Raw genomic sequence first — 12,483 nt, forward strand, 5'->3', positions numbered from 1 at the left:
CTAATGGTTAATCTCTTTTTGGGTCCTGATGCCACCATCCCTCCTCCCTCAGGTCAGCTTTCCTAGCTGGATGTCCACCTGGAAATCTGAGCATCATCCCATCTATCTCGTTGTCTAAGTCACCGAGAAACACACAGGATGATCATAAGGACATAAAGCTAAGGACAGCTCCCTGGGGCACTCCCCAGTCATGTGCTGGTAAATGGTTAACAATTGGCGCTCAAAAAAAGCACAGTTTAACTTGCATCATCAACATTCTCTCTGTCACTTTCCTAAGTGTGGACAGTTAACCAACGATAACTCAAGCCCCGATTTTTAGCGTTTGCTGATCTCCAAGGTCTAAGGGCTTACGCTGACCATCTAACAACCGTGGGATTGTGCAAGGGTAGCACCACAGTGCACCGAGCACTGGACCTGGAGTCAGGAAGATTCCTCCCTGAGTTCAAATCCAGCCTCAGACACTTACTAGCTGTGTGACCCTGGGCAGCCACTTAACTCTGTCTGCCTCAGTTTCCTCATCTGTTAAAGTGAGCTAGAGAAGGAAATGGCAGACCACTGCAGTATCTCTGCCAAGAAAGCCCCAAATGGGGTCACAAAGGGTCAGACAGGGCTGAAATGACTGTATAACAGGGCCCGTACCAGGTGGCTCGGGTACACCCCGCCTCCATCTAAGGTGGTGTGGAATCATTAATGACTGCTCTTTGAGTGTGGCCATTTGCCTTGTTCTGAGTCTTTGGATTACTGTCATGAACACTCACATGTACTTCTGTCTTCCTAGCAGTGAGGTGGCTCAGTGGGTATAAAGCCCTGGGCCTGGAATCAGGAAGACCTGAGTTCAAATTTGACCTCAGACATGTAGACTAGCCATACGACTCTGGGCAAGTCACTTAATATCAGTTTGCCTCAGTTTCCCTCTCCATAAAATTGGGATAATAACAGCATATGCCTCCCAGGGTTGTTGTGAACTTCAAATGAGATAATAGTGGTGAAGAGCTTAGCACATAGTAGGTGCTTTTAAAATGTTAGCTATTATTACTATTGTCTTCCTCCTTAATGCTTTACGAATACATTTGTGCCCTCCCTCCCCACCTAGGCAGTACTGCCCTGGGCTGCGAGGTGCTCCTGCTTGGCAAGGAGATCGGAGGCTCATTGGCTGAGTCATTTTCTGGGCTCTTCTGACCTTCCAAGTATTTTCTTAAAGAAGGTGTTCATGCCACAGAGTCCTTGGATGCCTGATTGGGTTTTCTAGATGCCCAACCAAGGGCAGGATTTAGAACGTCCTGCCAAGCCAGAAATGCTCTGAGTCAGGTCCCGGGGATGAACTGTGTCTATTGTCTGAGATTGGCCTCGCTAGATGCAGAGAAGCTCTTCACCGCAAGCAGGAGATGGATTCTTAGGAACCCACGAAATAGATAAAAGCCCAAGTGACCTCAGGCCTGGTCAGCATCCTCTAGTCATTGTAGCTATCATGACAGGCTGACAGAAGATCAGGGGAAAACCATGGCATTGCACTGAGATTGTCTGTGAGCATCCATCTACTGAAGTGTTGCTCCAACGAATGTGTGATCTTTGTCCAGTGGCTGATGATCTAGAAATGTGGCTGGGGCACCTGAGGTATGCACATGTTGACATTCTTGCTATAAATGAAGTCTGAAGATATTAGGGTTGGATGGAAGGAAGGTCCATGCTCATGGAGGTCACCAAAGAACCTGGCAGAGTTGTTCTCTTTAAGCAGAAAGGGGCCGGGCTCAGGGGCCCTTGGGCCTTGGCAGCGTTTCTATGCTAGTACCTGGGCAGTTGCTGGCTCTGTCCATGGTGCTGCCTTTGAAGAATGCTCTTTAGGGCAACAAGACACATCTTATTATGGGAAGCCTGATCACCTGCCCTTGTGGGTCTCATAATGAGAATAAGCAGATGGGCCACTATGAAGATAGTTGTAGTACTTGGGACCACCTTACAAAGCAATGAGATGTGGAGACATCACAACTTGAGAGGGATCTCTGCCATGGAGTTCTTTGAGCAAAGGCAGTATGGCCACTTGTTGGGTGTGGTAGAGTGGAGATCCTTGGCAAGGTAGGACTGGGCTATGTGTCATCTGACACCCCTTTCATCTCTCGTATTCAAACCAAATCACTGTATCCCTTGATATTTGGTGACAACCATGAAGGCGGGCACAGGGGAAGCTGGCAAGAGCAATGGTGGAAAATATTGTTGTAGACTGCTCAGATCTGGTTTTGCAATCATAACAGATCATTCAGTTTGCTTCAGAGGGAATTGGTTTTCTGATGCCTGACTAACTGTGAGTTCTCTATTTGGCTGCAGGGTTGCAGGGTCTTGGAGTGCCTGGGCTTAACCTTTGATATGTTTGCTATAAAGTCAAATGCTTTCATTGACATCCTTGGCCAAAGGCACCAGGCACTTCATGGTCTTTCTCTCATGGAGCAGTCATAGAAAGAGCCCTGACCTTAGAAGCCCAGGACTGGATTGGAATCCTGGCTCTTCTACTTACTGCTTATGTGACCTTGGCTTACATACTTGAGCCCAGATGAGCTTCAGTTTCTTCATGGGAGAAATGATGGGTTTGGGATGGAAGACACCTGAGGTTCCTTCTGGATCTAGATGGAAAATCCTCAGATTCCTGCCATTCCAAAGTCTACATTCATGACTATGATAATATCAATGGGAGAAAGAAGAAGAAGAAGAAGAAGAAGAAGAAGAAGAAGAAGAAGAAGAAGAAGAAGAAGAAGAAGAAGAAGAAGAAGAAGAAGAAGAAGAAGGAGGAGGAGGGGGAGGGGGAGGGGGAGGGGAGGGGGAGGGGGAGGGGGAGGGGGAGGAGGAGAGGAGGAGGAGAGAAAGAAGAGGAAGAGGAGGAGGAGGAGGAGGAAGAACTTGGAGGATACAATAGTGAAAGAGAGAAAAAGTAGGAGAAGAGAGGAGGGAAAGACAGAAAACGACCTCACTCAGCACCATGGTGGCGTTGTTGCTTGTGTCCCTGGTCCTGCATGATGGAGGATTGCCAGGCAGAAGAACTAGTTAGTATTCCTACAACTGCTAGAAAGAGCCTTGTGCTTAGCACCAGAAAATGCGGATTGGAGTCCTGGCTCTGCTGCTCACTAGCTGTGGGACCTTGGGCAAGTCACCTCATGCCTTGGTTTACACCTCTTTAAAATGAGGGCTGAGGTCTTTTACAGGTCAGTTACTTCTTGTGTCAGTTAGGACTTTCTATGGTTTTGGTTAGGGGTGGGGAGAATGAGCAGGAGACTGGAAGGGACAGTAGCTGGGCAGAAAGGGGCCAGGGTCAGGGACCCTTGGGCCTGGGCAGTGTTTCTGCCACACTAGTACCTGGGCAGTTGCTGGCTCTCTCCGTGGTGCTGCCTTCGAGGAATGCTTCTTGCTGTTGAGCATGAAGGGATCCCAGGAGGCCCCAGACCAGGAGTGTGGGAAATAGCTTTTGGAACATCTTTGAGGCTCCACTTCAAGGGGATTTTCCTCCTGAGAAAAAAGAAAAAGAAGGTCAGGGCAGCCCTGGTTTCTATTAATTCCTGAGAGGACTGGTCTGGACCCTTTAGGGGTGCTTGGCTCACCTCTCTTCCTCCTCCCTCTGGCTGCTGGCCCTTTGGCCTTTGAGTCCCCTCATGGTCACTCTGACTATGGAGTCTTCCACTTGGGAGTAGCCAGGTGGGTGGGGAGGGAGGAAGTCCATCAGCAGAATCAGTCAGAGTCAATCGGGGAGGAAGAAGGAAAGGGATGGAGAGAGAGAAGGAGTGGAAGAGGGGAAAATGTCCTCACAGCTGCGCAGAAGGGGCTCCAGGAGCAGCCAAGTGCCCTGGCTCACACTGCCCTAGGCCTGCTAGGGGCAGCTCAGTCTGGCCTTGCAGCTCAGGGGCTGGGGAAGTGAAGACAGGAGACCTACCAGATGCATAACTTCCGTCTCTGTAACTTTGTTCAGGCAAAGGCTGTTTGAAACCTTTGTTCTCCCTAGGATCTCATTTCAAATCCTCTCAAGGCCAAAGGTGGACACACACCCCCTTCCTATGTGGACTCGAAGACCCCTGTCAGCCTCACTCAGTCCCACCTCTGCACCTTTGCTTATGAGTATCCTTACATCAAAATCGAAAGGCTTCCCCACACTTCAAGGTCCACTTAGGGGAAGGGGCATGCCCAAGGTCACATAGCCGGGAAATGAGAAGGACAGACTCTGGACCCCTTAGACCTCCTCCAGGTTGTCTTCACTGAGAGGAGCCTGGGGGACTCAGGAGACCTGGCTTCAAGCCATGGTTCTGTCCTTTACCAGCTACATGTCCTTGGGTGGATTACTTCCCATCTGAAGCCTCAGTTTCCTCATTTGTAAGGTGGGAATCATGGACGGAGAGCTTCTGGTCCTTGAGGACAGTCCTGGTGTCTGTCTTAGTCATTCTGTTCTCTGCATCAGCCAGTGCGAAGTATGATCCTAACCCACCCCAAAGGGCTCTCTCCAAAGGCACTAGCGATCTCTTAATCGCCACATCTGATGGTCCTTTCTCAGTCTTCAGCCTCGGGCTCTCGGCAGCCTTGGACATGACCATGGCAGGTTGGGGACTCCCTCTCCTCTCAGATCCTTGTACTTCCCTGGGTTTTTGAGCCCTTACTCTTTCCTGGCTTGCCTCCTGCCTGGTCAGGCCTTCTCAACTTCCTTTGCTAAGTCAGCATCCATAGCAGGGGATCACATTCAAGTAGAACTGGGCCTCATGAAGCCATACATAAGGATCCCTGGAGGCCGCATATTTACTGAGGACATCAGATATGAATATTACCTATATTTTATTGTTCATTTTGTTAAATATTTTCTAATTATGTCTTAATATGGCTCAGGCTAAGCGTGGGGGTGCTACAGGGTCATGTGACTCTTCTGACACCTCCGATCTATATGCACATGCCTCCTAAGTGTGGGTGTTCTGCACGATTCTCTTCTGGGTCCTCTTCTCCCTCTGTCCTCTCTCTGTCTCTGTCTCTGGCTCTTTGTCAGTCTGTGACCTAATCCATTCTCCTGGGTTTAACTATCACCTTTATGCAGATAGTCCCAGGTGTGTTAATCAAGCCTGTCCCCACCCAGGGCGTCTTGCATCACCAGTGGTCTATTAGACTTTCCAGACTGGATGGCTCTTAGCCCCCTTGAACGCAGCAGATCCCAAATGGCTCTCCTCTCTTCCTCAAGGCCCACTCTCCAACATCCACACTTCCATTGCAGGCAGCATTTGTAGTCCCCCAGTGGCCATTAATCTCAGTGATTTCCCAGACTCTTCCCTCTCCCTCACCTGTGGCTGCTTCTTCTACCTGAAGACGTGGCTTCACTTTGCCCCTTTTCTCCACTCACCCTCCCACCACTTCCCTCCCCCATTATTGCCCCCATGGCCTCACAGGTGTCCCTGCCCCCAGTCTCTCCCCACCCCCATCCATCCTACCGTCCAGATCAGACCATGGGAGTCCAGTCTATGCCAGTGGCTTTCTGTTGCCTCCAGAGTCAAATATAAACTCTCTTGTTTAAGTTTCAAAGCCCTTCCCAAGCTGGCCCCCGCTGATCTCTCTGGCCTCCCTGGCCATCATTCCTCCTGCCCTCCAGTATCCAGCCCCTTCCCTGGGCTTCTCTGTGCTCCTCACACTTAACACTCTGTCTCCAATTTCCATTCTTTGGCCTTGGCCATCTCCCGTGTCAGGAGTGCCCCCTCCTTGCCTCAGCCTCACAGAACGCTCTCTTCCTTTAAGGCACAGCTCAGGGCCCATCTTCTGCAGGAAGCTCTTCCCTGTCTCCTCCACTGCTGGGCATTGCCTCCCTCACCACTCCCCTCTATGACCTTGGATTTATTGAGTTTGCATGTATTTATCAGTTTATATTTATGCTGTATAAAATTTCATATATTCTTTTCTCTTCCTCATGAGGAGGGATCATTGTGTCCTTTGTACTTGTACCCCCAGTGCCAAGCACAGTGCCAGGTACAAAATAGATGTTTCATCAATACTTTTTGATTGACCAATCCTGAATCTTCTTTGGTTCACCAAGCACAATCCTTCTCCCTGGCCTCAAGGAGCTCACAGTCTCATAGGAGAGTGAAGCATCAGCGCATACAACTCCCCAGCACCCGAGTCATTGTGATGTGCTCTGCAGGTATGGCACAGAGAAGGGGGCTCTGATTGAGATAGGCTTAGAGACAGTGTTGCCTAGTGGACAGAGAGCTGGCCTTGGACTCAGGAAGCTCCCAGTTAAAGGCACCCCTCGGACAGTGAGTGCTCCAGGCAAGTCCTCAGCCTATGGCTGCAGAGCTGGTGCCAACCTTCATTGGCAGAGGAACTTTATTCATCTGGGAGTTTCTTACACCAGGGAAATATCAGTCCCTCTCCTTATTCTTTTAAAGAGTGGGTGGGCCCTCAAGAGGCCCTGCAAAGAGAAGGAGGGAAGATATTTTAGGTACAAGGTGGGGAGGCAGGAGAATTTGGCGCATGCTGCCCGAAAAGTGTGGCGAAAGAATCCTGTTTGTCTGGACAGAGTGTTAGACAGATGAAAAAGATAGGGTGGCTCAGGTGGTCGGGGGGCCTTCGATGACAAGCAAATGAAGTTGGATTGAACTCAGCAGGTGCTAGGGAGTCACTGTGGATTTTGGGTAGGAGTGAGAGGTCAGAGCTGTGTGTAAGAAAGGTCATTCTGCACATACTTGGTGATGGTGCTGGAACTGAATGGAGTAAGCTAAATTGTGTTTAGGGTTTTTTTTAATGACCATCTATCTCAGACCAGTCACTTGACTGGTCATAGCCCTAACTAGTCAGAAGATATGAGACTTTGCCTCATATGTTTGAGATTTGGGTGGGGAATGTGGTTTTCTTCACCAATATGTGTCTCCATGGGAATTGTAGGAGAAGGTGGAGAGAAACGGAGAGCCTAGTAACTGGTAAAGGAGGTGGTCAGAGGAGGTCATCCCCCAAAGTAAAAGAAAGACAATGTCCTCAATTTTCTTGTTAGCTGAGAGAAAAAGAGTTGAGAGGAGAAAAAAAAAGGTCATTCTGGTAGTAGTATGAATGGGGAATTGTAGGAGGTGGGAAGAGCAGAGGAGGCTGTTAACACTAAGCCAGGTGGGTGGAGATGAGTTAGGCTGCTGGGAGAGGCAGCAGGGACAGAGAGGAGAGGGAGGATCTGGGAGATGTTTCAGAAATGAAATCCCAAGTAGCTGAGTACAGATTGCTAAGGAAGCTGAGGGAGGCAGAAGGGGCAAAGATTACAGATGGAAGGGTGGGGGGTGAAGGGTGGAGCTGCAGATAGATAACGGGAGGGCAGGATGGGGGGGCAATGATGGAGCAAGTTTCTGATGTGCCTTGTGTGGCAGTTGGAGCTTAGAAGAGAAGATGGCTGGACTAAAGACTTGAGACTCACCAGCATAGAGTTTGTAGGTGAAACCATAGGTGTGAAGGAGAAGATCAAGAGAGAGAGAGAATTCTAGAGCACCATGGGCTGCTTCCTCCCCATTCCTAGCCAGGACCAGCTAGCTCAGGTCCCCCTCTGGTCAGGCCTGGCTCCCTACATTGGCCTCTACTCCCTTTCCCTTCCAACCCATCCTGCCTCCTGTCCAGGCTTTCTCCCATCCTGCAACTCCATCTGTGTTTGGGTTTGTTCATTGGCTGCTTGGTGATGGCTAGCTCCCCAGCTTTGTCCTGGGGCTCCACTTTTACCTGACCCCTTCCAACTCTCTGCTTGGCCTTAGGGTGTAGATCTAGTAGAAGAGCAGAAGAGATACACCAAGTTTCAGCTCTATACAAGGGGGTGGGAGGTACTGGGAAATGCTCTGGACTGGAGGTCAGAACACCTGTATCCCTGTTCCTTATCAGCCACTTAGCTTCTCACATCCTGAGATGCTTCTGTGTTGGACCCTGCCACACGTGTTATCTTTGGACTCGAGGTGCCAGATGTTCAGTAATGGCTTTTCCATCTCTGATGTTAAAAGAATCTGAAAGCTTCCTAACTGTGAGATCTGTCCAGAAGCGGGAGGGGCTGCCTCACAACTCGGTGCGCTTCCATTACTGGAAGTCTTAAGTAGCGTCTGGATGATAGAGTTGATGGGAAGAAATTGTGGATATGGTAGGAGAATTTTTGTTGTTGTGGTTGTTGTTCAGGTAGGGGCTGGACTAGAAGAAAACCTAGAAACTCCAGTTTAATCCAATCCAGTCCAATTCAAATTCTCACGCTATTATTGGCCGGCCACCGTGGAGATACGACAAAAATAAAATCTCCTTCTTAGGCAGCAGACTGTGCTTTCCTTAGGTGTGGGGACACAAAGGTACAAAGTAAATGCACATAGTCTGGAAAATGGAACAAGGTGCTAACCATCCTCTAGGGGGATCTGGGTGCTAAGACTTGAAGGGAGCACCCCACTCTCTGCATCTATCATTTCCCGCCAGGCTGCCAGTGCTGGTTTAACTCCAAGACCACTTTCAGAGCAGCCGCTGGAAGGCGGCGCAGAAGGATGTCTACCCCTGAAAGACCTCCTCCTCCCTCCTCCTACCCACTTAAGACAGGCTTGTTGAATGGCTAATTGGTGGGCAGTCAGGGCAGGACGGCTTTCCCAAAGCCACTCCCAGTAGCACTGTCCTGATTGGTACCGATTCTCCCCTTGGGGATCATTCGGCTTGCAGTTGTCCAGGTGAGACATTCAAATCCTGCCCCACCCGCGAGCTAAGTCTCTGCCTTTCTCATCCCCTCCCTCTCCGCTCACCCTGGCAGGTGGAAAGGCGGCTCAGGCACGTGGAAGCATTGCCCCTGGCTGGAGAGCGTAGGGATGCCCCCAGCCTGGCCACAGGGCAGCAGTTCAACGCCAGAGGCCAGACTGGCCACGGGTTTACATGGCATTTCTGATGCTTACATGGCTTCCAAGCTGGCAGGCTGCTCATGGGAGGAAGGGAATGAGCTGCACGTGAGTGTGTGCACACGTACGCACGCGCGTGTTCGTGTGCTCTTTATTCATTATCGGCCCCCTCCCGCTTAAGTTGTGACTGCACATCCTCAGTTCCGGACCTGACCCCTCTCCCTCCCCAACTTAAACGTCTGAGGACTCTCCTGCCTCAGTGTCCCAAATTTTAATGCTTCCTCGCTCTTAGCCAAGGTCTCCTGTGCCCTCTCTCTTTTCCAGAGTGGGGGCGCTTAGCTCATCCCGCGTTGGCGGGGTGACCTTGCTCTCCCCAAGCCCCAAGCTCGTGCTGCTGAGGGCCTTTGGGCTGGAATCCCGCCCTAACGCAGGGAGCTCCTCCCCATCCCCTTGGGGCCCCGGTCACAGCCGCAGCACTTTCAGCAAAGCCCACCCGCACTTTTCAAAGTGAGTCGCGCCTGGAGATGGAGCATATTTGCGTTTCACTCAAGTCAGCAAAGTTGCTGGAATTCTTGGAGGCCTGAGAGATTCCACCCGTGTGGATGCAGACATGGGCAAAATACTGGGCTTCCCTGGCGCTTTTAACCCCAGGGCCACCAAGCAGGTACCAAGTTCTGTAGAAGGCCCCTCCAGAGGGTCTGAGGGTCAAACAGCTCAGGCACTGAACTGCCCATTACACAGTTAACCACATTTATACTGAGGTTTTCCTTCCTCAAAGTCCAGCACTCTGTCCACTGACTAAGCTCACACTTGTACGTGCATGTACCCTTCTGTCTAGGCAAAGAAAGAACACAAGTCAGTGTTGGTTTTGGAGTCCAGATCCTGAGTTCAAATCCTGGATAAGCCACTCGCTAGTCGTGTCACCTTCTGAAGTCACTTCCTTGCTCTAGGCCTCAGTTTCTGCCTCCATAGAATGGCCAGGTGGGGTGAGGTGGCCTTCCCATCTAAATGAGGCCCTGAGGCCCAGCACATAGTAGGTGCTTAGTGAATGCTGGCTGAGCGATGGATTGCTCAGCTCACCCAGCTCAGTCCCTGGCTTTGCTCAGCCCTCGTGATCCTTTTTGGTGCCTAAGAAGAGTCCCCTCCAGGTGTCTCGCTGAGCACAAATATCCTGAGAGCAGGAGAAAAGGGGCACAGCCAGGGAGAAAGAGGAGAGGGCCTCACTTCCAAGCCATTCCCTGTCCCTTGGGCACTCCCTCCTGAGAGAAGAAAGCTGCCTGGGGATTCACACAGTCCTGAGAACAAAGTGTCCTGGGCAGTCTCAGGAGCAGTGGAAAGGCAATATGGTATGTGGAATCTGGGGACCTGGGTTCAAATCCTGGCTCAGCTCAGTCATCTACTGTCTGTACCACCTTGGGCCCTAAGGCGCCTTGTCTCTGGGCTTCATATTCCTCTTCTGGTCTGCAGTCCCCAAGGTCTGTCCTACTTTGAAATCTAGGATCGTGACTCCCTTAAGCAGAGGCACAATCGATCAGGCAGACAAGTCTCCGTGGGTACCAATGCCGGCTCCCAGCAATTGTTGGGCAAAGAAGCTCTGCCGCCCTTTTCTTCTCCCCCTTCCCCCCCACCGCTGACTGGCCTCACCACCAGGAGGAAGCCCGAAAGGTGAAGACTTTTAACGATGGTCTCTGACCATCATAATCACATTTCTATTGCGCTTAAAAGTTTGCAAAAACGCTTTCTCTGTGTTATCTCTTTTGAACTTTACAACAATCATTTGAGGCGACAGGCATTCTCGAACTCATTTTACAAATGAAAAAACTGAGGCTAAGTAACTTGCTCAGCTAGTGTCACAGGCTCTACACAAGCTCGGGTCTTCCCGATTCTGAGTGAGGCAGCGTTATCCATACCAGGAGTCCCCATGCTCAAGTTTGGTCAGGAAAACATCAGCTCCAGGGAAAAGGCCTCTGACGAGATTTTATTTCAGTTATTAGAAAAAAGAACAACTCTCCTACTGATGAGTTCTCCGATCAGCAAGTAATCCCCCAGCGCCTAGCCCTGTGCCCAGACTCCACACACGCCCTCTCCCCCCCCCCCCCAGCAAAGGCTCAGAGCTTGTCACCACCACTGGCCACGGCGGGGAGAGGGTCCCCACCCAGGACACTATCACTCAGAGGGCCTCCTGCAGGGCTCTAATAGAGTGTTATGTTTCGGGGCAGAGCCCAGAAGAGGAGAGGACGGCGTAATGAGGGGCTAACTGCCTGGAAGGGACCTAAAGGGGGCTTGGACCTCACTTTCCTCTTCTCTAAAATGAGGCCTCTAGATCGGATGCCCTCCGAGGCGTCCGGGATACCATGGGCAGAGAAAGGGCGGGAGGGGTCCCTCACTGTCCCCACTTCTGCGACTGGGGGCTGGGAGCTGGGGAGGGAGTCGGCGTGGGAGTGGAAGCACCTCAGGGTCTGCCCTACTCTCGGCAGCCTGGCTCGCCCCCGAAGACAGCAAAAAAGCCTGGAATCCCCGCGGCTTCCGTCCTCAGGCGGGTCAGGGGGCTGCCCTCAGCCCAGCCTCGGAAGGGCTACCTCCCTCCCTTCTCCGCGTTCTCTTCCCTTCCCATCCCCGAAGGTTTTCTCCCCAGAGCCCCAGCTCGTCACTTTCCGAACTCTGGGAGTGTGAAACTGATCCAAAGGGCCGGGGGAGGGGGGCAGGAGAAGGCGGGGGGGATGCTGAAATTGATCCAGGGAGCCCGGCTGGCAGGAGAGCTGGAGGCTGGCGGAGCGTCCCGGAGCAACCCAGGGCATGTGTTGGATGCACAAACGTCCTCCAAGTCAGCCCTTGCTCTCTCCTCTGCCCCCTCTGCCCCATCACCTTCTTTTACAAAAGAAAATGGCTCCTTGTTCTTTTGGGGGCCAAACCCCCGCAGAAAGTGTGTTTGCGTAGGACCCGGGGCAGCGTACCTGAGAAACTGGTCATCCGATGGTCCTGGGGCGGGGGACACCCAGACAGGCAGGGGAGAAGAAACTTTGTGGAGCTTTGGGACTCAGTAGGGCCCGAGCATCTTCTCCAGAAAAAAGTTGGGATCCGTTTCCTCCGAGTTGTTCTCGCAATCCAAATGGACTTTTTTTAAGAGGAGAGAAAATCTGTTGGGAGTGGCCGAAGCTTCTGCCTTGCCCAGCGAGAGCTAGCCTCGGCTGTCTCGCCCCCAAGTAAGTCCCTGCCTACTTTATAATTCTCCTCCTCTCCTTCCCCTTGGGTGTCACTACTTCAGGGTCTGGGGCAGCCTCGGTCCACAAGGGCCGCTGGGTGTCACTGTAGATCCACCGATACTGCTGGGCGGCCCTGGGGCAGGGGGCCAGGCTACCACCTTCCCTGCTCCGAGGCGGGGGAGGGGTGCATTGCCTTCTCCAGAAAGGAGGCTGGGGAAGGGTGGGGTTCAGCTGGAAAATCTCGGTTAAATCTTCTAACGCAATTTTTTGAAAGCAGAGGAAAGAGAGACTTTTTTTCCCCTTCAAAGGGGCCCCTTCTCACATACGGAAATGCCTTTGTCCTGGACCTTGCCTCAACTGTTAACTCTGTGCTTCCTGTTTCCCTTTTCCCTTTGGTTGTCTCCATTCTTCCTTGGGAGGCTGGCCATCCACAGACTGAGCTCCCTGCAGATGCC

At 51.6% G+C, this 12,483-nt stretch overlaps 1 protein-coding gene across 2 annotated transcripts in view; it reads right to left on the reverse strand.

Moving 5' to 3' along the window:
- LOC118856953 (collagen alpha-2(VI) chain-like) overlaps positions 1-12,114 on the reverse strand; it is a 49,608-nt gene extending 37,494 nt beyond the window's left edge. The window contains exons 1-2 of one of the 2 annotated variants that reach the window (XM_036767524.1): positions 11,780-12,114; positions 3,343-3,492 (exon numbers count right to left, since the gene is read on the reverse strand). In XM_036767524.1, the coding sequence (XP_036623419.1) occupies positions 3,343-3,460 (118 nt within the window). In that variant the 5' untranslated portion in view covers positions 3,461-3,492; positions 11,780-12,114. The remainder of the gene's footprint in view (positions 1-3,342; positions 3,493-11,779) is intronic. The other variant, XM_036767525.1, reaches the window with a different exon arrangement.
- Between the last annotated feature and the right edge of the window lie 369 nt (positions 12,115-12,483).

Source organism: Trichosurus vulpecula, chromosome 7 (genome assembly GCF_011100635.1).
Source record: "Trichosurus vulpecula isolate mTriVul1 chromosome 7, mTriVul1.pri, whole genome shotgun sequence".
NCBI lineage: Eukaryota > Metazoa > Chordata > Mammalia > Diprotodontia > Phalangeridae > Trichosurus > Trichosurus vulpecula.